This window comes from Necator americanus, chromosome IV (assembly GCF_031761385.1).
Source record: "Necator americanus strain Aroian chromosome IV, whole genome shotgun sequence".
NCBI lineage: Eukaryota > Metazoa > Nematoda > Chromadorea > Rhabditida > Ancylostomatidae > Necator > Necator americanus.
The window spans coordinates 20440645-20467895 of NC_087374.1; the positions used below are offsets into that span (position 1 = coordinate 20440645).

The 27251-nt window shown below is 39.7% G+C and overlaps 1 protein-coding gene across 2 annotated transcripts; it reads left to right on the plus strand.

Moving 5' to 3' along the window:
- Nucleotides 1-26775, plus strand: RB195_002087 (uncharacterized protein; the record flags this gene model as incomplete). Of its 2 annotated transcripts, none has more annotated exons than XM_064199167.1 (17): nucleotides 1-27; nucleotides 191-263; nucleotides 20344-20412; nucleotides 22037-22162; nucleotides 22235-22333; nucleotides 22489-22697; nucleotides 22779-22916; nucleotides 23044-23165; nucleotides 24687-24804; nucleotides 24894-24972; nucleotides 25047-25155; nucleotides 25364-25499; nucleotides 25577-25745; nucleotides 25834-25934; nucleotides 26064-26178; nucleotides 26268-26357; nucleotides 26579-26775. In XM_064199167.1, the coding sequence occupies 17 exons, from the start codon at nucleotides 1-3 to the stop codon at nucleotides 26773-26775; spliced, it is 1977 nt and encodes a 658-aa protein (XP_064055048.1). The 2 variants fall into 2 exon arrangements, with proteins under 2 accessions (XP_064055048.1, XP_064055049.1); XM_064199168.1 differs by lacking the exon at nucleotides 1-27 and having other exon boundaries at nucleotides 209-263; nucleotides 22489-22512; nucleotides 22579-22697.
- Between the last annotated feature and the right edge of the window lie 476 nt (nucleotides 26776-27251).

The following is a 27251-nucleotide window of genomic DNA, read 5'->3' on the forward strand; positions in this document are numbered from 1 at the left end:
ATGCCTTTGAAGTTAACTTTTTTGAAGGTTAACATAAGCATAAGCGTTTCATGAAGAAAAAAAACCACTGCACATAATTCATTCCACCCCACGTCAGAAATAAACACCATTGTTTGCAATCTTTAGGGCCTTAACTTTTTTGCTTTCTTGTTTGGGATCTGTTAGTTTTCTCTAAAACAAACCATTTTAGGTCTCACAACATCAGCAAATGCGACCGTACATGTCTCCGCAGGGTGCGATGGTCACACCCACACATCAGACAGGTCAGCCGACCTACCTTTTTTTGAGAAACTTCTGTTTCGTTTGGGAATCCACGAACGAATCTGCGAAGGAACAAAATTGCAGAGGGAGAATATCTACGAGTTATTCTTGTTTGGCGAGTTTAGTAAACATACGTTGGTCACACCCACACATCAGACAGGTTGAAACTTTACGAAACGTGCAGGTCGTTGGACCTCGTTTGCCTTTTATGCGCTGGTCGTGTAGCGATATTGTCTGAGAATATGTCTTGTGGGCTTGTACAGTTTACTTATTTAATTCCAAATCTTCCATATAAATGTGGAATGCTGTCATCATTCAACGCTTCTTTCACTATAGTTGCGTAAATCCAGCAGGAGGTGGTTATGGTATTGCTATAGGTACGGTTACTAGGGCGATCTATCGTCACGCAGAGAAAAACTACTTGTCTTTTCGTCTTGCAACGTTAAATTATATATTCTATTCCTGTTATTCTGTGGCAGAAAAGCTTTCAAATGGATCGCGAACAAAGTTCAGGTGGACCGTTGTTGTTTTTCATAGCGAGTTTCTGTCTTATTATCGTTTTCTGTCCGAAACATTTGTAGCGCTGCCCAGTCTTCGAATTGTTCCTCCGTTTCAATCTATCCATCACAAAGTGTTGTTGACACAGAGGAGCGCATTTTCTTTCGTCGCCCGAACGAGTACTTCACTCAACAGTGTTCTTTAATCCTCGCCCTTTTCGTTTCCATCCAGTATGCATATGTATACTTGTCCTTACTGTTGTGGAATGAAAATGAACGTGCAAAGAATTCTCTGACTTCTGACGGAGCTCTATAACACAGATTATTCCAAGCACCTGCTCTTGTTATTTTGTTTATGCATACAGGGTGTATCAGAAAAATTGGTCTGATATCAAAATGCCTTATTTTTGGAAGAGTGTTGATGGACCCTCGAAATATTTTTAAAAATATATTTTGCAAGCAGTGGATTATAATCCAACTCGTTTTTTCTCGAACCTGCAATGAAAAATTGCAAGAAGTGTGACATGCCCACCTCAGGGGTCGGAGTAAAGCGAAGTCTGGGGTGGTAGGGACTTTCGGTGGAGTATTCGTATACGGGATCGTAGATTATGGAGAGGGGGGTGATTCCGTCCATTTCTCCATGTATCAGTGGGAACGTACGACCAAGGAATGCTGTTTTTATGACGGTTTATGTTGCAATGCGCAACGTTTGCGCCTCGGCCAACCCCGCCCCGCCTGGGTGGCGCCAACCGAATAGTTTTTCGACGAATTGGTGTTTTCGGTTTCTTGAGGACGTAAGAAACAAAGTAAAAAAAAATTGAGTTTGCCACAGCATTTGGAGTTGAGTGATATCGTTTTCAAAGCTATTTGAGATTATTTTCTATCAGACTCTGCGGCCCGGCTATTTTCGCACCTCAACCAAGGCTGGCCTATTGCACCATTGGCAACTACAATGTTGAAGAGGCAATACTTATATGGATGTCACATATTTTTGTTTGGAAAAAGTTCCGAATTAATCTTTTGCAATTATTACGCACTATTTTCGTGAAGTATCTGTAGTTAGAGTTAATTTTGAAATAACAACAGCAGTGAATTATAAAAAAGAGATAGTAGTCATTGTTTGAATTGCATATATAAAACAGTAAAGGAAACTTTTCAGATGGATGATAGATGTTATCTCAAGCAGAAATTTTCTAGACTCGTCATCCTTTACCAAACTTCTTAACGGTTCCTAGGAGAAGTTGCATTTTGTTCCGTTGATATAGTTATTGCTAGTGTCTCGCTGTTGGTTTATTTCAAATTTGCCAAACAAGGTACCCGGCTTCCTGCTTCATAGGCGACAACTGCATGTGTAAGTATTGTTGTCGATTGCGATTTACACAATTCGTATTCTTCTCACACCATTCGTACTTTGTTCTGTCCATCTCTCCCTTAATCACTGCAAAGAGCTGCGTCCGGAATGCTGTTTTATACGACGCCTTCTATTGCAGCGCGCCACCCTCGCACGTGTAGCGTCCCTTACTGCCTATCGGGGCACTCCGAATTGATTTTCGACGAATCGCAGGGCGGAGGCGGCACAAGAGGTGGAGCATTGCAATAGATGACGTCGTACAAAACAGCATTCTGGAGTCGGCTGTTTGCAGTGACGCAGGGAGAGATGAACGAAACTACCCCGTCTCCATAATCTACGACCACGTATACGGATACTCCACCTTAAACCCGCATCACCTCAGATTCGACGTGAAAAAATTCGTATCTTAGAAGCTATTAATTTTGTTAGTGCTTCATTATGGTAATGTCTTCTCTCTAACAAATTTAAAACACTGCACTTCCAACTTTTTCTGTTTTAGGACAGTGCTCTTTTTCACATTTCTGAGTTAAGGGTGACCACCTATTGGTGCATTACTGCATTATTGAATTACTGTATGAAAAGAGTACGGTCTTTATAATTACGTCGTTTAAGCCCTTCGCTGTGCTGTTGCATTCTGTTTCGTTCGCTTACACATTTTCATTATAGGGAGTTCAGATTGATGGGCAGTACGATTTTACCTTTCATAGTGCCGTTGTTAATATCATGTATTCTCTGATTAAGTTTTTAAAGGCTGAGAAACGTTTTGGAACTCACGTCCTGTTGTTTACTTTAACGTGCAATGAATATACAGTTGCGTGGTACTCAGGGAGGAAACCTTGTAGAGAGCTTGGTTAAGTTTTAGATATGACTTGCTTAAAATGCATGTTTTTAGTCTCCTGTACATGAAATCTTAATGAATCCGCTGGAATAATATGATGAGAAAAAAAAATTGTCAAAATTCTTAGTCGGACGCAGCTAAAAATCTGGCGGATTTTGAAATTTCCCTACAAGATTCTTCTGAAACATTCAAGAATTCTCGCAGCGAGTTAAAATGAGGGCGCTATTGCAGCTTGTACAATTCTTCAAAGTCATTTTATTGAAATTCTGGGAACGACGTTAGTCAAAACGAGTATACCTTTTTGAACATCTATAAAGAAAATTCAGAGATAAGTCATTGTTTTTCGATCTATTCGGAATGTTTTTGAAAATAAATTGTAGATCAAACACTTGTTAGTATTTAGTTCAAAAAGCAGTGTTTTACCCATTGTTGTGGAACACCCCTTGGACGTTCCTCCCCAATGTGGATTTATCAGATTGCGTACTGTATTTGTTGCAGTACAGTGTTTGGAATTATCTTTATCCTCGATTTCTCAAAATGTGTTTACATCTATGTGCTACTAATGATTTTGATGATAGTGCCTTTCAAGGGGAGAATGCGAGGTTTTTTTCCTTCATACAACACTAACACTTAGATGCGGGTGCGGGACAAGAGGTACCCGTGAAAACCAGCTGACCGCTCCTGTTCTTCCTTCAGCACCGCGCTCCTCCGCGTAATTACGGCTGCCGCTCCACCAGCTAGGTATCCTCCACGACCGCCTGAGGTCACCTACACCCGCCTCCCTATTGCTCTCTAGTGCGAATTTTGAAGGGGTGGGGGTGGGAATGAAAAACGAATTGCCGAAGTGAATTCTGATGTACGGATGTACGGATATAGTAAACTAAGCGCATATTATTGGGAATAAAAGAGAAGTAGACCTTCTATCCAATGTAACTTTACATAAGTAAAAATTATCTCAAAAAGATGCTCCAGGGAAAGAAATAACATGCATATATTTCCATATATCTCATAATTTAACACATTTCATGCCCTTAGTGTTCTAAATTGGCAGTGCATAAGAATGTGTGTGTAACGATGCCGAATTCCTGTTCAACTTCAACTGCAGCAGCTATAATAACAGTAAATTTATGCGCTTTTTACCTTGTATTAATGTATACATTCCTTAAACGTCTTTCTAAATTTTACCTTTTCAAAATTTCACTTTGATGTAATGTTTATATAGAGCGCATGTCAAATATTTCAATGCTTGCGTGCACGTTTTATACACTTTTATATAATAGAGCTTTGTATGGTTCTTCAAATTTCTTTCAACAGCGTTTTATCGCTTCATTTCTATCTATTCTCTGCATAAAATCAATGTGACAGGTTAGATGTATCACTGGCGAACAGAGACCTTTGTATCTTCGAGATATACCTTTAGGTACAGTGTATGTCTGCGAGGCATTCGCGCCTCCTTAATCGTTGGATGCCAGTTTTACACAGCTAGATAAGCAAAGAAATTCTTAGAAAACAAAAAAAAGTAAGGAAGATAGCATAACACCGATCAGTGGGACATTTTTTTGAAACATCTCTTGCATTCCTAGAGATGAAAGAGTGTTTTCCACCTAACAAGTCGAAACAGGATAATCTCATTTTCACTCGCATTTTTAAGTTACATATCACTTAAGCAAACCTATTTCATTCTTTCCTCATTTTATATTAAGTTACAAGCACACTATGTAGACGAACGTGAACCTCTTGAAGACGTAGCACAAGAGGAGCAATAAGGCTACCGTAGCGATTATGACGGTATCAGGAGATGCGCAGTGCAATTAACGACGCTCATTAGCCTCCTCGATACGCCGTTCTCCCTTAAGCGTGATTCTATTTCCTTACACAAGATTATATTTTTCAAACATTAAATTCGACTTTATAACTTTCGGACTGAATTTCTTACGTTGAAATTCCTGGAAATTCCTCGCCAGTGAAATTTTCGACAGTTTTAGAGATGATTCTCTAGTTTATCCCTCAACCTTCTGAATAAAGGATAAAGTTTCTGGTGTTAATCAATCCGCTTGGGATGCGCCCCCACGTTCACTTCAAATCAGAATCGTTTGAGGTTTACGAACTTGTAACTGGCCTATACAATGACTTGCGGTGGCTAGCCGATGTGTCGAGTCGGTGTTTTTATCCTCCCAGACGATTTTGGTACCAATTGATCAACCCCGGAGGGATGACAGGCTTGGGCAGGGCGGATTCGAACCTCCGATCGATCGTGCAGAAAGCGGAACCTCTGACCGCTACACTACACCTGCCCCTAACTTTCTGAATAGTCAATCAGAATATCACATTTTCTACCAAATAAACGTATCGCATTGTAGGTATATATCGATTCCCAGCCATTTAACTTCGGTCAATTTCTTTTCCTACTATTCTATCTAGGGAAGACTACACTTTGATCTTATTCATTCAGAAATATGAATTATCTTGTCAAGGAAAATTTGCGAATGCAGCGAAAAATCCCATGAGTAGGTAGTAGAAGATATTCCACCTTTCCAAAAATCTTCCAGATCTTTTTGTAGGTCCTCCGTTTCGCCCATATATATCACCAAAGTGGAGTTATATTTCTCTAATCTCTTTAAAATCAGTTCTTCGGATTTTTTCTTCTTCTCTTCTATAAAGTAACGGATGTATTTCTGATCACATCCATAGTAGTCCACTGGCTTTTCTTTTTGCGAGGAAATCAAAGAACATCGTATTTTTCTTTGATGGACTTTATGAAGAAGTCTTAATCCGTGCGATGATTACATAGTGCTTATGTATTTGTCAGTGTTGATATTCATTGGTCCACGTCTATAAAAAAAGAGTTCTTTTGATTGGATTTATGTTTTCGTGTTATGCCAACGAGGTTTTCCCGAAACATCGTTATTGGCCGGATGTTTCGACCAACTCGTCTTTATCAAAGGCCTGAAAATGGTTCGAAGGTTTTGACTCTATGCATCTCCCATCAGACTCCTCTTCTCTCCTTCCCAAGCGTCGATATCGTTGTAAGCACACTAGAACTAGCCTCTAGCCACACAAGAACTCAAAAATCAAAACAAACTGACTAGTCTCACCGACTTGCAGGACTAGAGGACTGAACCACCGCGTCCTTGTAGATTTTCACCCAAGGAGAATGAAATCTACGCACTGTACAGCATCATTAAAGGCATCACCCCACGAATCACGGTGGTACGGATTTCAGGCGGAGTATTCGTATACGGGATGGTAGATTATGGAGAGGAATGTGATTTTGTCCATTTCTTCCTAATTGCTGTAAAACACGGCCCGGAAGATATGGCTTCGGGCGTTCCGGCGCGCTATTTCCTACTACGATTCGAGTTCGATTGGAGCGCGCCAGCCTTGTGCACGCGCCGCATTTTCCGGGCCGATTTTTACGGCAATTAGGAAGAAATGGACGGAATCACCTCCCTCTTCATAATCTACTATGCCGTATACGAATACTCCACCTGAAATCCGTACCACCTCAGATTCGTGGGGTGACGCCTTTAAGTACTGACGACTGAATAGTGTTAAGGAACTGCTTTTGGGACAGTCTTGTAGCTCACAGAGGTTACGAACGGCATAAAGTCATTAGTAATTAATTGATATGCATTCATTTTTGTTACTCGTGGACGGATTCCTCACGGAAATCCAGAATGCTTCCAATGCCTCTGTAGCGGATATTTCTTCCTTGTAGGCTAATATCGCATTCTTTACTTCAAACTCACTCCCGTCGTGTTTCTCATTCCTTTTGAGCCCTAATGGTGTCACCGCGTATCCACACTTTTTACTAGCCGAATGTTCTTTGATATGCAGCGCCAGCATAATTCTAGTTGTTCCAATACAAACGGCATTGCACATCAGGCGTTCTATCTGATAATTTACTTCGATCTTCTTTCTCTCTTCTAGCGACAGAGACGCAAAGAACTGTGCAGTTACGAGGAATATGTGCAAAGAGTGGTGTGAGTGAGATTACCGAATAAGTCGAAGAACAATAGAGATAGGTAGATTTGATGATTTTGTATGGTGTTTTAGTAAAGAAAGGAAGTGAGTTTGTATTAAAATATTACCTTCAGAAAGTCTAAAAATCTCATCGAATTTGAACTCTTCTTCTTCCTGTAAGTTCCAAGAAGTCAGAGACTCAGAAAGTCCTTCTCTACGGAAATAAATTAGGCTACAAAAAGCTCGGGAATCACAGGATAGTGATAATTCTCATTATTGCTACCTTTGAAAGCTGGAATGTTCCGTTTAAATGAAAATTTTTATATGCGTAATTTGAAGCTATTAAGTGCATCCTTATCTCATATTTCACGTGAAGATTTCTCTTGTTTCTCTCTTCTGCTACGATTACAAGTTTACCCCACATCACAAAATTGCAGTGGATGAGTCTGATTCTCCAAAAAAATTTAGTAGATAGTGAATTACATCGTAGCCGGTGGTGCAGCCTATGATTAGTGGTGGGTAAGCAGAGTCAACTATTTAGGTGTCAACGAAAGTGAATCTCTTTAAGATACGTCCCATCCCTAATTAGTCTGACGACGCATGACCGGGACATGCTCGAAATTGCGCCGGGACCCTCCTTACACGCATCTATATTAGCCTTCGAGGAAGAAATGTCTGCTACGGAAGCATTCTCGATTTCCATTAGGAATCCGTTCATGATTAACAAAAATGAGTGCTTATCAATTAATTACTAATGAATGACTTTATGCCGTTCGTAACATCCTGTGAGCTACAAGATTGTCCCGCATACAGTTCCTTAACACTATCCAGTCGGAAGCACCTAATGATGCTGTACAGCGCGTAGATCTCATTAGATCTTGGGTGGAAATCTATAAGGACGTGGTGGTTCACCAGCTCCGCTAGTCGATGAGACTACTCAGTTTGTTTTGCGTTTTGGGTTCTTGCGTAGTGTGCTTAGAACGATATCGACGCTTGGGAAGGAGAGAAGGAGAGTTTGTTGGGAGATGCATGGAGTCAAAAACTTCGAACCATTTTCAGGCCTTTGATAAAGACGGGTTCGTCGAAACATCAGGCCAGTAATGAAGTTTCAGGAACACCTCGTTGGCATAACAATTTCCCAGCGTCAAGATTTCAAGAAGAGGGGATCTGCAGATTCTTTCGGTTGAGCTACATTGCAATCTCCCCAATGTGGCGTTTTCCGTATTCGAGTCATATCGTGTGTAATACTTTTCCAGTTCCTCCTAGCTCTTGGATGAATATATTTGCGAGTTCGTTCTTTAAACAAGTTTTCCACCGTTAATTTCTTCCTCGTTGTTTTTATGCATCTTCTATTTTGACGTAGCTGCGATCAAAGTGCAAGAGAACGTCCAAGACCACACCAAAATCCGACAATCGAAATTCCTTAGGTTTCATTTCGATGTCTTAAAGCTAGTTAAATCACTGTTCGTTTGTTCGATTCTTTGCCAAAGACCCCTTCTTAGGGTTGCGTGAAAGTGTTTGCTTTGGAAAACGCGTTATATACGCGTTCCGTAATTTTATCCGTATGGACAATTTGGGTTCGCAACAGCAAAATGCATTTGATTTCACGAACATTTCTACCTCAAAGTGCTTTTTGATGTTTGACTTTTGTCTTCGAAGAGATTCATGTGGTTGTTGTGCTCAAGTGCTCTGCAGTGCTAATCATCAGTTTTTTCCACAGTTCCTCTCATGGTCTATTGGTGCACTATGGGATCTATTTTCTACCATGTTAACAGCTACTTGGAGCTTTTCTACTGATTGAATTATTGATTTGCCCACTTTGTGTTTTTTTTTTGTTTGCGAGATAGGTTTCTGCTCTCTGGCAGAACTTCAGTTTTGGAACGTTGAATGAATACTGCATTTAATATTCTCCATCAGTGAAACCTGGCATTTGCATGCCTAGTCGCATGTTCTTTTCTTGCTTCTCGAGTGCGTTTAATCAATTCACTTCGTTATGTTCGGTGAGATTGTGGGCAGAGTGAGCGAAAAGGCGACTACATACAGCAGCTAACGTCTCCTCTGTTTATTGGCAGTATTTCCTCCGTTCCAGTAAGGTATCTCCTCTAGCTATTCTGTGAATCCTAGTGTATTGTTATGTTGTTTTGCCTCCTTCGTTTCTAGAGTTGCTGTCCATATGCGGCGCCGCAATGTACTAATGTGAATTGCCTTGAAATGAGTTATTGACTGGTTTCCTTGCGGTGATACCAGTAGGATTGGGGCGAATGTCGCTTTTGACTGTGCATTGCAAGAGTAATGATCATTTATATCTGTATGGGCGATGTCCAATCTATCTCAGTGTGTTCTGCATGGGATTGGTTCTGTGGCAGTTTCCTATTCCCCAACTGCTTTCGAGACTTTGTCGATCTTTGTAGAATGAGTGATTCGAGTAACCTGGACAAGTTGGGTAATCTCGCGATAACGAGCTATTTGTGAAGTTTTGCATTTAATCTTTTAGAAACATACATCTTTTTCCTTTGCAGCAGTGTGGTAAATGTTGTTAATTGTGTCTGAGTTGAATATTTGGCATTTCTATGTCACGCATATGCATTAGTTTGCGGCAGTCTTTATCGTACATTTTAATAACGTCAAGCATACTATGTAATTGAAGAAAAGGGCTTGCTATTCAAAACTGATTTAAACAAAGCAGATAATCTTTGTAGAATGAGTGGAGCTAAAGTAGTATCGCTAATTTCTCATCTATTTTTTCATAACATACCTCAATTTGATCTCTCTTTATTAATCTACACATCGATAGATTCGTACTTGAGAGCTCTATCGATTGCATATAATTAGGACTTTTAAAACCTACCGCAAAAATACTTTTTGAAGAAATTACTTGTGGCTACACGTTAACAAGGCCGAGTCCGAGATAATTATATGATAAAAGTATGATTTTTTTAATGTATTTTTTGAAAAGTTAAAAGATAGTTACATATTCATAACGCACATGCTATTTCGAACATTTTGGTATCGGTAACAGCTATAATCAAGGTAAAGCGTGTAGTTGGGAGAAAACCTTCCTGATAATGACCCCTCCATAGAAGACCCTCCAGAAAACGATCCCGTCTTTCACAGTCTTTCTAGTATAGCCACTCATATAGCAGTGAAAAAATTAATTATGATAAACAAAATCAAAGAAACAAATTCGACATTTATTAAATAAACCAAATAATATAATATAGCAAATATTAATTAATAGGGCTATGATGCACTTTATTAAATACTAATATTTTTATTTTACTTGCGGCGCTTTATATTGAATACTAATATAAAGTGCCGCAAGTAAAATAAAAATATATAATATAATACAAACATCACTGACAGCTCACTTTAAGGAAACATTACTGAACCATTATTCCTGCAAAATGGAAGAAAATGGGGAAAAAACGCCTAGAAAAGACGGAGAACATGTTTTAAAACCATTTTCACACTATTCCCTACTATTTACAAAGAATTTTACCCATCGACAACAGAAACGGACGGTTGAGAGTTCGTTCCCTGCCGGAACCTTGATTTTTGCAAAACCGGAAAAAATTACTGAGAGGAACATCTCACCGACAGTTTTTCTGGATTTAGAGCACCGTTCTTCGCATCAAGGTGTTATTTAGAGGTCATTTTAGCGATTAGAATCAGGCTCTGATTGGAATTTGCTGCTGGACTGGTGGGATTTTGGTAGCTTGAAATAAATATGAAATGCGGACTACAGAAGAGATGGAGGGAGACAAAGGTGGTTGCTTTCTGTAAAGGAAGAATTGCGCTGTAAAAGGATTAAAATATCTTACCCACGGACCCTCTTTTTTTTGCAAAATGTAAAAGCAAAAATCTTCCTATACAAAGTTCTTCAAACCTGATTCTTTACAAAATACGTGCTGAGTTATTGGACATTGTTTGAAGTCACACAGATTTTGATGAGTTGCCAAAAATCTGAGATTTCGCACGTACCCGCTGCGAGATTACGGTACAGCGGTTAAAAAATTCGATGCCATATTTTGACAGAGCATCAAAGAAAACCCTTAGGTGCAAATTTTGGTCTCTGTAGGTAATATGGCTCTCTCGAAAGCTACTTGAGAAAAACTCGAAAGTGTGGGGCAAAATTTAGAATTTTTCTATGCTAGGTTTAAAAAAAACTAGGAAAGCTATTATATAAACACCAAACTTTGTTGAGATATAGGAGTAATCTCTCTCTACAAATCTCAGTTGGCTCTATTGCATGGAATTTACTTTGAACGTTGGTATTCAGAAACTCGTGGAGTCTTCATTGTACTAATTTTATCACGAATTCTGCTTGTAGATGTCTTTTTTTCCGCCAGCAACAGCATCGAGATTGCTTTTTCAAGTGATGTTAGGAAGTTCGTCACTGCTCTCCAGACTCTCTTACACCAACTGCTAAAATCACATTCCTATCAGGGATTGATCCACATGACTGCCGCAATAAAAGCAGACATACATCACGTTGTGCCATCGAATGTTAGTGATGCGTCGCATCAGTTGCTTTTCCATAGAGTACGTAATATGTTGAATTGGTTGTAATGGAGTAGTGAACGTGCCAAATCAACGTTCGTGCGATAAAAGAAATGAGGTTTGTCTCCCACAGCCTCATGACTTTTAATGAGAAGTTACCTCTGGTTAGCTACATTTCGTGTAGATAAAATAACAATACATAAATTTGTAGTGCTTAGATTTTTTGATTGTGACAGAATACTTTAAAGCAAAGCTGCAAGGCTCAGTACAGAACGCATGGTACAATGCATGCATGCATATACAGCATGATACCTAGCAAATTTGGAAGTATACATTAACATAAAAGTATGAAGTACTAACATATGAGAGAAACTAACTTGCCTTATCAAAGCCAACATGCATACCTGAGTCCAAATAATTTTGGACAATGGTGAAAAGGTAGAGTGCTCGTCTATCGCGTATCGGGCGCATGGGGATGGTTCGGTACCTCACCGGTGCAGAGTTTTGCATCATTAAGGAGTATTTTCGTGCCATATATATATATATATATATATATATATATATATATATATATATATGTATATATATACATATATATACATATATATATGTACATATATACATACATATATATATATACATATGTATATATATACGCACATGCACACAAACATACACATACACAAATAATACATACATACATACATACATACATACATACATACATACATACATACATACATACATACATACATACATACATACATACACACACACATACACATACACATACACATACACATACACATACACATACACATACACATACACATACACATACACATACACATACACATACACATACACATACACATACACATACACATACACATACACATACACATACACATACACATACACACACATACACATACACATACACATACACACATACACATACACATACACATACACACACACAGGGACTAAGCGCGGACTAAGTGCAACTGGGAAGATTTAGATCTCAACTAAGCAGCTGCGGGAACCAAAACAGACCTCATCTTTAAAGCCATTGATTAAATTCTTTAGTAAGCAAAGGGCTATCTTTCCTTCCTGTTTTCGAGAGTATTGTGCTAATGAAGACTTGCAGACTAGAATAAGTTTACCTGATAGAACCCTATCAAGTCATTCAGAGGCGTCGAACTCGAACTCGTGGCCGATTTTTTGAATTTGACAGGATCCTTCAGGGTGACGGAGATTGAGGCGAAATACACGAAATGCAACAAAAAAAAAATGCGGCGGTTACCTCCATTCCTCCGCGGTAGTGTTGCAGAAAAGTTGTGAAGAAAGAGTAGCAAGAAATTCAATGCTGTCATTTCAATGAATACAATATCAAGTGTAGCATTGAAGTTATCCGAAGATGAGAGTGATCAGATTTCCTATGATTTCACTTCTCACGTTATGACTCTCAGAATTGCGTGACGCTAACTTTTGAGTATTCCGTCTCACTTTGAAATAGTGTCGAGAATTCTTCTGAAGCGGAACTTTAGGGAGATTCCGAGCTAAGCGGTATACAGTGAAATCCACTGATGCGTTGAATCCCTCTTAAGAGAAAAATAAGGGAAAGGCGGTACGTTTTTTCTCGTGCTTCAAACTTCATAAATGTGAAATCTGTGAATGCTATAATGTTATGAGTGTTTACGATGAGAAATGTTGGTAAGTGACGCAACCCTTTTCGGCTATTTCTTCTCTTCTCTTCACCTTCTTGAAAACGCAGTTTTCGAAATTTTGGTGGCATTGTCGCATTCGTTTCCCCCTTAGGTGGACAGCGAGACTCTTTCTGCAGAAATCTCAAGAACATTTATGATTCCTGGCGTACGACAATATCATTGTCGTACGCCGGGATTGAGCTCGTTTTCTGTTGTAGTGTTTCAGAATACACCTGAAATGCAGACTACTGGCATATAGCTGAAGCAATTACATATGTACTCTTTTAAGTTACTGTTCAGTGTCGATTGGTTGCGGTTTATGTGCTCCGTTGTGGTCCTGATTACGCACCCGATTATACCTACCTCTTTACGAAATTTTCATTCGTGATGAGTGCAGGCAACATGCAACGTTATCTCTTTTCTGCTTTAAGTCACGCAGTGGAGCTTTTCAAATAGAGGTTTTTGTTGATGCTTGGTAACTATACGACCCGGGATGGCGATTTCTCACTGCGAGCGCCCAACTGTTCATTCTCTGTTTTCGTTCCCGTTAAGTTGGCTCTTAGAGGGTTTTGTATGCACGCACGGACGTATTGAATCGTTGTGAAATATAAATCGAACGGATTCGTTTCGAGGGTATTTTGTAGCGTCTCGTTCTCCTAAGGAAGTTGTAGCAGTTTTATGAATATCTTCTACTCAGTGTTGTCTACTGCAACGAAGAGACTTACAGATCCGTGAAGATTTTGAGTGCATTCGCTTCTTCCTCTTTTATTTTATAGCAGTTTTCCTTTCAATATATGCTGATTGTAACCACCGTGTTATGATGTCTTGAAGTTTATGATTTCCCCCGAATTTTTTTTAAAGTCTCGGTTTGCAGTTGGCTAGGTGTGCATTTGTATATGGCACTCCTTTTGTACGCTCCGCTTGATCGTTAATTTTGTAGCGCTTGAATGGGTTTTCCTGTCTTTAGTAACGAAATTACTATTCATTTCGTTTTAAAGTCAAAACTAATTACGATCATCTCATATCTACGTGCTGATGTGCTCTTTCAATACCTAGAACCGCAAAACGGCAAGCTCCATTGATATCTTGAAAATCAAGGGTTTTGCAGGGAATATTTATTTCTGTACTTTCCTCCTAATTTTTTAAAAAAAAATTCTTTCTCTTTGCTCTTTTCTGTGGTCAGTACGAGAATGTTCGAACTTTTGTAAGGTTTGCAATAAACAATTATATTCTTTCATATTCGTAAGTATATGAGTCTTCATGAAATATCAGATAATGATTTGTAGTTGGAAAAAAGTAAATCATTATTCGAGCTAAAACTGAACTTTTTGGTGACACATATAATTACCTTCCAACTTTGCTGAGAAATCAAGGTAACATTCAGCGGTGATAGAGGTGATATTTAAAATTTGAGTTTCCAGAACAAATTTCTCATGACATCCTTAAAATAGGATATATACATATAATGTGCTGATGGTAATTAAGAGTAGAGGAAAATACGTTTCTCCATAGTCATTTTATTGTTTCTCTCCTTGAATTTTTCAAGAATTCGTCTCAGTGATCCCTCTCTTTGCTTATTCGAAGAGATTATTTAGAGAAAATTTGGGCATGACTAGTACTAGAATCATCTTGCTAATGTTTTTCAGTCCTTCATTGGTACCCCTGCCCAAATTTCACGAATCCACTTATCGCTGAAGTTCATTGATGAATGAAATGAATATAATAACAAGTTGTGGACGGAAATTCAGGGATTGACACAGCTCTTGTCAAGTTGTGCGTAACAGCAGATCTTCTGTCCTGACAAATAAGGAGAGCTGTGCTTGAGTCCTGCTCACTGCTGAAGGTGCATATTAAATTATAGACTTATAATATATAGAATTAAATTAAATTATAGACTTGTCTGACAGTTTAATAGTTGCTGTGGTCATCACAGTCATCTACATATGTGGTGAAGTAAAGGTCACGTAAATGGCCGCATCAATTTGGAGTATGTCTGGGCTCATCTGAATTCTCCATAAAAACTTCTTTTACGGTGAATTTCAGATGGTTCCCTTTTTGATTTTCTTCTGTGGTTTTCGTCAGCCTCCTAAGGAATTTTTGAGAACTGTACTACAGACGCTTTTGCTTCAACAGTATTTTCTGACGAGGAAATTGCCGATTGGTTGTCCTAAAGAAACGTACCCCAGTAGTTTCGTCTTTTCATCTTTTTTCTCTCTCGCTTTCTCGTGCCTGCATAGCTTTCTCTTTGAATCGGATTCATTAGTTGTTACAATTCATCCAGACCTCTATTCGTTTCCGCTTTGTCGTGCTTACTTTCACCTGTCTCCTCATATGATTTTTTTTTAAATTGAGCATTCTAAATAATAACGCTGTAATTTCGTTCACGACAGTAAGAGATTGAAGGGTTCTTGTCGTTAATAAGTTTTAATCCTTTGCGAGTATTGTTCTCTATTAATTTCTTTCCCAGTTCATTTTGAATGAATTATCGAACTGTGCCTTCACCAGAATGAGATCCTTTTGCACAAATATAACTGTTCATCCTTCAATCGTTCATTCACCCTGATTATGCGCTTGAATGATTTCTCATGTTTATTACAAGGATTTCATTTTGTATCTGAAGTTATGATTACCTCCTGAATTAATTTGATGTACTATTCGAGATTTTTGCTTTTTCACACCATACTTTCCCACATGCTGGATTACGGTTTCCCGTGTAGATGATTGAGCTTCACTTCTGCCACTTTTGAGTTGGGGGAAAGCTTTCGAAACTATCGTTGTTCTCGTAACGCTTCCCCTTTCTACTGTCGAAAATTAGATATATTTCAATGGAATGGACTTTTTACCTCTTTTTTTTTAGTTCAGATTCTAATCGAATTGGCTGTATTGTGCTCTCAGTCCTTGTCTAACACTCAAAACTATTCTTGCTTCGTTATTTTTCATTTTCCCCTTACTTCTCGTCCTCTCGTCGTCGTTATCTCCACTGCTTCAGATGCATTCACACTATCCGCGACAAGTATGCATGGATAGTGTTGCAAGTTGTCGGGCCTCGCCGCGAGCACTCATCAGCTACGAGGTGGCAGAGCCACAGCAGGAGGAAATAATGACGACAAGACTACCAAGCACGTCTGTTGCGCACAACTGTTCTTCTCCAATCGAAGACAGGGGGAATTGTTTTGATTTCGTAAAGATGACTGCTCAGTTGAGTCCAGAACACCTTCACCTTCGACAAACTCGGCCTCGCAAAGCGCCTGCTCGACAACTCCTCGAGGAGCAGGGAATGCTCAAAATACCCAGCCCCGATATGCTTAATAGTATGCTACGCGGGGCGGTAGAATTGAATGGTAGGTTCTCGTACATTACCGGAATGTATTTATTTAGTAGCAAGCTCGACGTCGTGAGATATAAATTGCACTCTGATTATCCACTCTTAGATGTTCGCAACACTAGGCGGATTTTCGAATTTTATGAGAGTTCTCCGTCGTGCATAATATGCTATTTGGAGATTCCGCGAAACTGGCTAAGTGTCCTTTTAGGCCACCGTTAAAGTAGTTAGTCTGGAATTACTAGCTAGAGCGTTCTCGTGCATGACAGATGCTTTAGTTTGTGTTCATTTGTCTTGTTTATCACCTTAATATTTTCGCTTACGCTTTGAATGTGTTCCAAAAATTATAATTCATCCCTGTTCGCATGGTAGCTCTTTTGTTTGAATTAGGTTCTCCCGAAAATGATGATTACAATTTGCCACAACAAATGCACACCTCTGTCGCGGTTTGAATTAAAGTAGCATTTAGCATTTTTGACAACAGTGCGAATGTCAGTTTTTTGCGACTGCGTTTTCCCATCACTTTGTTCGTCTCCTTCCTTTCTCAGTAATTTTTCAATGGGCTCGGATGATCGTACTATTCACATTTTTTCAGTAATTTCTTCTACTTATTATTTTCGAGTTCGCGTATCATAAAAGTTGTGGCGGTCAGTTAGCCAATCGGTACGCATCGAAAATTGCAGAGACTACACAATTCGATTGGACCATCGTGTTCTTGCGAATCTGTTTAGATAGTGACGAAATATGTAATGTTCAGCATAGGGTTTCGGTTACACGCATCGTGTCATATGTCTCTTTAAAAAGGAAATAGGTGCAAACACGCACCTTGACGACGCATGCTCTCTCAGAGACTGTTGTTGTCTAGCATACCATTTTCCGGACTGTTATTTTTTTAAATGTTTCTGTTATTTTATGTGTAATTTGTAATTTATACTGCTTTTTTTTGGAACTATATCATTAGAATATTCGTAGTTTATCTATTTATAGCTATTTATAAATGACCATATTATTTACGCTTCAATAGTCTCTTGCGAGATACAGAGACACTTCCGTTTTCACTGAAGTAAAAGGGAACATCTTCTCTTTTAATTGAGCAAATAGTCAGAATGCACCTTTGTTTCTAATATTGTTGCCCAATTTTCTTAAAATTAGAGTTTCATCTGTTCAAATTCTGCATTGCTATTGCTAAGTTTCGCCGTTTCTCCAGTTGAAAAAAACGGCGGCGTAAACGTACGTTACGTGCTGGTAAATTTGCCGCTACGTTTTAATCTATGCTGCTGTTCATTTGTGTCATTGCTGGAAAACATTCTCGAGTTCTCCGCAGTTATTTCTTCGGTTTCGAAACATGCTGCGTGCTGTGGCTTTCGTGCCTCATGGCAAAGTATGTCGTGAACTGCGCTGAAGTATTTCCGATATTTAACGATTCGATTCTCGCTGGAGCAGGATTTAATTCTAAGTGACGTATAATTTTCTGTTCATATTTGTCATTAAGTGTTCGCAGCTATGAAATCGGATTGAAGCTTTGAGCATTCAGAGCCGAAAATTTATTCTTTTTTTTCATTCAACGCGGGTAATTTGGTCGAGGCATAGTTAATTGGCATAACCACATACGTTCCGAGAAATTTTTTGGTCAGACCATTCTCGATTGGCGGAATCAAATATATTGTGTGCAGAAAATAAACGGATAAAATTTGTTCTTTGTTGGTTTTTCAAGCCTAACGCTAACTAATTGAGGATTTTCGAGATGTTATGAAAACCGGATGTATCTGCATCAGTTCCTTTGGGTTTCTGAGATTCTGGTGAGCCGAGAGTATGACTGAATTCGCAAAAAAAAAGTTTCTAACAAGTATGAATCTCTGGAAATTTCAAGGAAATCTGTTGTAAGTTCCTTACGTTATCCTTTGAGAAAATACAACCTTCCATGCATGTCTCAGTTTTATTGGAATCTGTTGCAGAAGGTGATGACTTTCATCCAAAAAACGTATGATTTAAGTGTTTGAAATCTATATGAAGACATTCTAACACTCTTGTGATAGATTTTGAGAACGAATCGCACTTTTTAAATGGCTTTACATCAGTTTTCCCTGAACTTTTCACATGGTTTTCATTTGCCATAAATTGCCTGGAGAGGAGCGCATTGACCGTTATTGGCGACTGCAATATTAAAATAGATTGTTATAAATAAATTAGATAATCTTAATTTGTCGTTTTCTGTCTACAAATCATATGTGAGACAGGGCCGTAACTACACCTGCACTGAACTGCAAAAAAAAAGCCATGCAACTATGTACATATTTAATGTCTCTAGTTATATAGCTACATAGTTTGCTCTGATATCCAATTTTTCGAATTATTTGCTCTTAGCGGATCACTTTTTTCTTACGAAACTTAGACTTATGTACTTGGAAACGAATTTGAGTGATTAATCAAAGGTTGAAGCAATCGGTATGTTCTTCGAAAGGGCTGAGCTGTTTCTGTAAGCAATTGGTATGTTCTTCGAAAGGACAACACGGACCATGATATGGAGATTCTGCGTGAACAATTGATGGGTCACACATTTTTCGCATAACGGTAAACTGTTACCCACACGAAAATGGGTTTTAGGTTGTGATATGTCACAGATGTGTTGCACATCTACTGCACGTCTTTTGAATCGTAATACATCTGTTGTTGTTGTACGTTTTGTGTCTAGAAATGTAATTTATCCATCACTCCTTGTCGATCGCTACTAAGGTTAAATGAATTTGAATGTGCGCATTGTGGCCACTGACAATAGTAGCTAGTCTAAATCTAAATTGATGCTTGAATTCAGCCATGAGCACCAATCAGAAGAATGCAAAAAATCGGTGTTGAATGCAAGATGTCTTTTTAATTATTGTCTATACCTTGTTCCTGTTCCTGTGTAAAGGTAACGATGGTGGGTTGAGGTCTCCCTTCATTGCTCTTCACTTAGCAGGAGATAACCGTTTTACGAAGCAATGCCCGCCCGTCCACTGCTGCGGGTTCGCGACAGTTGCCCGAATTTTGTGACCAATCCCTTGGATGTCCATCCGCTTTTAGGAAGAAGCCCTTGGACACTATCGTCTCGGCCGCTTCTCACCAGTACCTTGAGCATTGCCCTTAAAGGCATCACTCCACGAATCTGAAGTGGTACGGATTTCAGGTGGAGTATTCGTATACGGGATAGTAGATTATGGTGAGGGATGTGCCTCCGTCCATTTCTTCTTAATTGCCGTAAAAAACGGCCCGGAAGATGCAGCGCCGCACAGGGCTGGCGCGCTCCAATCGAACTCCTTGTAGAAAATAGTGCGCCGGAACGCTCGAAGCCGTATTTTCCGGGTCGTTTTCTAAGGCAATTAGGAAGAAATGAACGAAATCACCCTCCTCCCCATAATCTACGATCCCGATAGGAATACTACACCGGAAATCCATACCACTCCAGATTCGTGGGGTGATGCCTTTAAGTCACAGATATCCATTCCCCACCGTCGAACCTGACTCTGCGCTCGAGGTGAACATTTGACACGAAGAACTAATTGACTCACCTGTACGATTGCATGACGGTCTTTACATAGAGTCCATCATTTCGCGATATGCGATTGGTCCACACGTGACTCTCTGGGTCAATTCAAATTCAAAATCAATGGGCAAACTGTATTGACGGGGCTAAACACGGTAACAACATGCAATACAGCAACCGCGCACAAACGGAGGAATGTTCTTGAGCCTGGGCAGCTGGTTGAGTATCAGCGCACGATACGAATGCAAACAGTTAAACAGGAAAAAACGCTAATATAAAATATGCGTACAGCATTAAAATGTACTGACACCCCATTTTAATAGGTTTTTGAAAACTTAAGAGCAAAACAATGTACCGAAAAATTCTATTTTACTGATTCCAGTGTACACGACAGGCACTGCAGCACAGCCTCACACTCCGCAAACACCTCAGCCGCCGTATACTCCTAACGGTCAGCTTCTTCTTTAGTTTCATTTTTGGTGCTAGGACTGAAACTTTTTAAAGTTGAAGGAACAAAAAAAAGACGATTCTTTACTTGAAGAGAAATAAAGGTCGCCCTCTGAGGTCTCTGAGTTTCCTTTGAATGAGCAAATTATGTGTTTCTGTTGACAATCCGCGAAAAGATCTTCCTATTGAATGGTGTGTAATGCTCTTAGTACCATTCAGGTCCTTTCATATTTTATATCGTTGATAATTGTGATGTGATTTTAGCTGGATATGATATTTTAGGCTTTTTGTTCCTTGAGACCTCTGGAAATTTTATCGTCTTTCCGTTTTCCAGCTTCAATTGAATTCAGTTGTTGTGCTTTAATTGTGCATAATAATTATCACTCTAAAACGTAAAAGATTCTAATAAGAAGTATACATTGTGCATAAATTTTTATACAGTCCTCACAACTCACAGAGAAAAATTGCAATGTGTGACTGAGTTGCCGTAAGATTTCCGAACTCATAACGCAAGTGAACTCTTCGTCTGTAAATTAGTTCTTTGATTTTGGTCTGTGACATTTCATAAAGTCACGCCTTTCAGTCCTTTTCAATACCATCAGTACAAGCAAAAATTTGTGCCTAGACATGACATCGCGTTCACTGTTATCACTTTCACCGGCGCTTCATATAGCTGTTCCCTGAGTGGTTTGTCGTCCACGAACAGCTTTCGTGCCGTCCTCACAACTCCACGCTCGAGCGTTATCCTATATTTATCCAAATCAGTTCTTTTTCCTCCACAATTTAGAAGACACTAGACACTTCGAAATTAATTTTGTGTACCCCTCTACTTCTATTTTACAGTCATTGAATTCTACGTTTTCTTTGTGTTTTCTATGCGCACAGTATACTGTTCCGAGTTGTTGGCGTTTGACATTGAATTTCTTCGACAAATTTTTGAATCACACAAAATTATTAACATTAAGGAGTAATGTTGTGGGTATTGAGTTGGCATCGACGTTTTTCAGCATTCCCCAGCACTGCACTCGAAGAAAGGGAAAGCTATGCATTTTGAGTAGCTCTGAATCTTTAATTCGCTTGCGCCACATTCCCCTTTTCAGCTCGTTTCCGTCCAGCTTTTTCTTTCCAGCCATTCGGCGAGCTTTTCGCCTGCTCTAGCACAGAACATTTATTTTAAAGTACAGCTCTCTTGATTTCTTGGAATTAGCTATTCCAGTACTTCAACTGACTTTTTTCCGGTTTTGAACGCTTTCCCAAAAACGACTTAAAACGATCCTCCTCTAGAATAGGTAGCACGTACAAAATGTTTTCGTTTTTTTTTTTTCTCGCTCATTCAGCTTAACCAGAGTTTACCCAGCAGTTATAGTTGCCTGCGTAGTCATAAGAAGACAATTTTTGTTTTCTGTGTCCTAGATGACAATTTGTTGGAACAGAGAAGAATTTGTGAACATGAAGCTCCTGTTTGAATACAGGCAAGATTTCAAGGAAGCAGTGTTTTTCAAAAAAATAGTTGGATTGATCTCGCCAATCTTTCTAAATTCTTCTCTGAAAGATGCAAAGATTTTTTTTTTGTGAAAAGAAGATGTACCTTCACGTGTATATCGATTTAAAGAAACATAAATGTTCAGGGTCACGATTTCCCCAGCCAACACCCTCTCCACACTACACACCCGACATGCGATCGCCACCGCTGATGTCGCCCACACAAGCACCAATACTTCCACAAGCCGGCATGCCGCGTCCGATGAGCAACGGTGAACTCGGTTTTCCGCCAGGTTCATTTCGCAACTCCATGTGATATTGCAGCCTTTTTACAATTTCTGCAGGAGAAATGGTTACACAACCTATGCGAATGGTGCCGACTCCTCAACAACCTGTGATCCCCAGTCAGTTCTTCACCTACGAGCCGAACGTGTTAATGAGTGGTCGGGTTTTGATTTTTGATAGATTTATTTCCACTCTTGTCCTATGGAAATGTGACTGGATAAATTTGTTCTACCAGTCGTTCCACTTTTTCAAATCATAGTTTCAATACTAATTGGAGTTGGCTTGCTAAAATCACGAGGTGTTTCCATTGCAGTGCATCCGGAAATCTGCTTGGCTGGTTGCGTTCTGCATATGTTTGACATGGACAGGATGTTTACGGACAAGCTTGATTTGCCAAATACAGTTCTAGCGATCAGAATGCATGGCGGAGACATAGAATTTGGAGTGAAAGCTTATGCTGAAAGAGCTGGAGCGATAACTCATGTCATCGTGGAGTCAATTCGAACACAGCATGCTCATCTGGTTAGTATTTATTGTTCGTAGTTTCTGATTATTGTTATTCTATCACGCACATATACAAACGCCTGATTCCATTATTTTCAGGCGTTAAAAGATCGCAAGCGACTAGTTACGATGCAGTGGTTGGTTGATGTGTTGATGAAAAAACAAATGGATGTCCCGTGGAGGCACGCTCATTTGCCGTCTGTTTTCATCGATGGATGCCGTCCATTGCTGGGGAAGGTTCTCGTCTCATTTTTATCCTATTCTTCTATGGTTGTTTCCATTACGCTATTGTCGCCACTTCGCTTCTAGTAATTCATCCTGGCTCATGGATTTCTTATTTTTTCAAGGACTTTTTTCTTTTTAGTTGGTCTCATTCTCTGGTTTTGATGAGGGTGAAAGAGCAGCAATGAAATTCATGGTGGAAACAATGGGAGCTAAATTCACGCCATACCTGAGCCGTCACAACAGTCTCCTCATTGCTAACGCGTTAGTTTTTGCATTTAACATGGATGTTTCTCTTTTTCCACTCGTCTCCTCGCATTAGATTTCAAGTCTATACCTTTATATAAGTTTGGTGCAAAAATAATTCGCGCTTCTCGTTACCTTATTTTCACGACAATTTTTTTTACAGGTTAGACTAATCTTTAATACTTGGAACGTTTTGTAGCGCATTTCTTTGTGGTTATTAGTGCTGAAGTGATTTTGAACGATAATCAGCATTTGGTCAGTACCAAGATTTAGAAGATAATATGCCCAGGCAAGATTTTCACCAACTCTTCTACGAGTTCAAGCTGCTCAAGTCTGCTGACACAGAGACAGCTCGGAATATCAACACTGTTTGGGCTGAGGGAGGCGCCACTGAATCCAAAGGTTTCGTTGTGGCGATATGAGCCTCGAAGACAAGGTTGCGGCCGCCCTTCTGAAGTTGAAGACCAAGGAGAGACCAAAATTTGCACCTAAAGGTTTTCTTTGATGCTCTGTCAAAATATGGCATCGAACTTTTTAACCGCTGTACCGTAATCTCGCAACGGGAAAAAGTGCGAAATCTTAGATTTTTGGCAACTCATCAAAATCTGTGTGACTTCAAACAATGTCCAATAACTCAGCACGTATTTTGTAAAGAATCAGGTTTGAAGGACTTTGTAGAGGAAGATTTTTGCTATCATAATTCATTTTCGCGTTGTTCCAAACAGTTTTCGTTCTCTCAAAAGTTAGTTGAAAAAAAACTAAGAAAAATGCCAAGTTTCTAAACTTTTTCTCATCTAGCTTTCAAAAAAAAGAGGGTCCATGGGAGAGACATTTTAACCCTTTTACAGCGCAATTCTTCCTTTACAGAATGTAGTCACCTTTGTCTTCCTCCGTCTCTTCTGTAGTACTGATGTATGTATGTATTCATAATTTTTTCAAGCTACCAAAATCCGACCAGTCCAGCTGTAATTTCTGATCAGGGCCTCATTCTAATAGCTAAACTGACCTTTATATGACACCTATTTGCAGCGAACACTGCTCTAAATACAAGAGTCGTTTTCTGGAGGGTTTGCTACGAATGGGGTCGTTTTTGGGGTGTTTTTTTTTCAACTACACGCTTGACCCTGCTCCTACAGGACAATGCCCGGCCACACATTTCAAAGACGACGCCACCGAAGTTGAACGAGTTATTCTATGAGACTCTGGCTCAGCCACCACATTCGCCAGACCTTTCTTCAACTGACTTTTCAAATATCTGGACAGCTGCCTAAGAGATAACATCTTCCAAAACCAAGGTGATGCCGAAAACGACTTTCGGAAGTTTGTGGAATCCAAAAGCTTGGAGTTTTATGCAGCGGGAATAAGCAGGTTTATGTCTCGTTAGCAATAATGTGTGGACTACAACTGTTCTTATTTCGATTGGTAAAGCTGATCTTGAGGCGAGTTACAGCGTTTCGAAGTGCATGTTTGATTAATGTTCTTTTGTGGTCGTAATAAATTTGTATTATTTTGTGACGTTGGAAATCTCCTTTTCTGCAGTCCTGGAGTAGAAAAAGTTGAAAAAGCTCGAGAATGGGAAATTCCTGTTGTTAACTACCAATGGCTCGCGGATAATTATGCTGGACAACGAGTGGAAGTTGATAATCAACGATATCAGGTTTAATTTGGTCTCTGTTTTCTTACGGATTGTAAGAAGAAAGAAAAAAGTCTCAAATCCGTGTCGCGTACGTTCTATTCCTGTTTTAGTTGGGCCAACCGTGTGAGGGAGTATCACCAGGTCCATACGCCCTCGAAATGATTAACGATCAGTTTAAACAATTACTTCGTGAGTTCACATATGAATGCCTTTTTACTGCAGTAAAGAAAATAAAATTCCAGTTCATAAAAGTCGTTTTTAAGTTGCGTGGAAGATGCCGATTATTGTTTCACCCGAGCAGTGGCGTCGTTCATTTGACACGAAACAAACAGTCGAGAACGACGAAGGGGTGTTTCCGAACAAAAAATTGCGGTCAGTTGTTTCAGTTTATCCTTTTTTGCATTCTGTTTTGCAGTTTACATACCCTGTATTCTTACTGACATTTCTTCTGTTACCTGCTTTCGACGTATTGTCTTGATACAATACTGTGCCGAACCTGCCATGTTGGAAGTGTCATGCAACAAATTTGATCTGCACTTGACAAAGACTTCGTTACCACTTCTATTCCATTTCGTTCCAGATCTCAGTCGGCTCCTCCGAGCGAAGCAGAGATTGCAGCCAAAGTTGAGGAACGCAAAAAATCCGGCGGCACCCATCCTGAATACGTGGTCGCGTTCTCTGGCATAGATGAGGAGAACAAACATGTGCTGACCCAAGTTAGTCATTCTTGTTCTTCTGTAATTATATTCGTTCAATATTTCTTTCTTATTTCTTCATAATATATATTCTCTAGAAACTTCGATTTCTCGGCGGCCGTGCTTGCGAAGAGATCGCAGAATGCACACATCTTGTCACAACAAATGGACGCCGCACAGAAAAGCTCCTGGAAGCGATTTGTCTCGGAAGAAATATCGTGAATCCGTACTGGATAGTGCATGGATACGAGTGTCGGCAGTGGATGGGTAGGTAGCTCGTTTTTACTTTTCTTCATCCATCTCCCTTTAAACTTTGGAGCTTACTGAATTTAACAGTTATTTATTTTCGTTCTAGACACCCTTGACTATTTCTTGCACGACGAAGATCAGGAGCGACACCTCGGATACAACTGCAAGCGCAGCGTGGTTCGAGCGAGACATAGGAAACTGTTTGAGGTTTCTTAGGATTTTGTTCAAATCTTACATTGTGTGTGGTCTGATTTCGGTCTTTTTTGTGAATGATTTTTCCTATCTGACCACGTCGCTTATTTGGGTTTTTTTTCTAAAAAGGAGTTTCGATTCTAGGACGTCCAATTCTACATCACTCCTTCGGTGGAACCGAGCCGGACAATGCTGACGAGGTTGATCCGACTTGCTGGCGGCACCGTTCACGAGGATCGGCCTGCACCTGCCGATATAGGTATGTTTGTGAGAATATAACGAAATCACCATGCTTCTGTTTATCGTTTGCACATCCTGGAGCCGAGTAAAATAGACCTCTTGTTTCAGCTCGATGTATTGAAACTGATGCTCCCTACATCGTGATAAGCTGTGAATGCGATCTACGGATGGTGCAGTACTTGCTCGAGTGCAATTTCCGTGAGTTTTGGCTACTTTTCCTTGTTGCCCTCCACTTGCTCATTATCTCGAAAAAAAAAAAAACTGCATGGTTAAAAGGATATTGTTTGGTTCTCTTTATTTACTTTTTATGTCTCTGAGCTATTTTTTCTTTCATTTTCCTTTTTTTTCGATTTTTTTTCGTTGTAGACAACAGTGCACTACGTTTCAATCAATAATATGTTTAAAAAGCATACTTACAGCTGTGTACAACACTGATTTCGTGCTAATCGCTCTTCTGAGGCAAGAATTGGAACCGCATCCACTGTATCGAGTAAACACTGCATCCTTAACGCGACCTTCTGCACCCCAACCGCCACCTGGCCATCAACAGTTCCGACCGATGCCTCCTCGATCAGTAGTCGAACAGCAACCACAGCCACACAGAGTCAAAGCTTAAGATGACTGTTTCCAGCAATTTAACCTACGTCATCATCATTCCTCATCTAAATTTTGTGTCTGTTTTGGATCTCCTGCTCGTTTGTTCTTACTGCCGCAATTTTGCTCACATTGTTTTTTCTTATCGAAAACCACTTTATTTGATCTCACCATTTCACAGTTGAGGTGGAGTCACCACGGGTATAATGTGTTGGAAATTAGAGTTAAATAAAATGTCGTATGCATGAAGAAACAAATATCAAACGAGTCAGGATGATTATCCTGCAATTCATACGAAATATGTGGTGCTGCCAATAGATTCCAGCTTAAAAGCATCACCCCACGAATCTGGAGTGGTACGGATTTTCGGTGGAGTATTCGTATACTGACTAGATCGTAGCTTATTGAGAGAAGGGTGATTCCGTCCATCTGCCGTAGAAAACGGCCTGGAAGGTACGGCTTCGAGCGTTCCGGCGCACTATTTTTCACAAAGAGTTC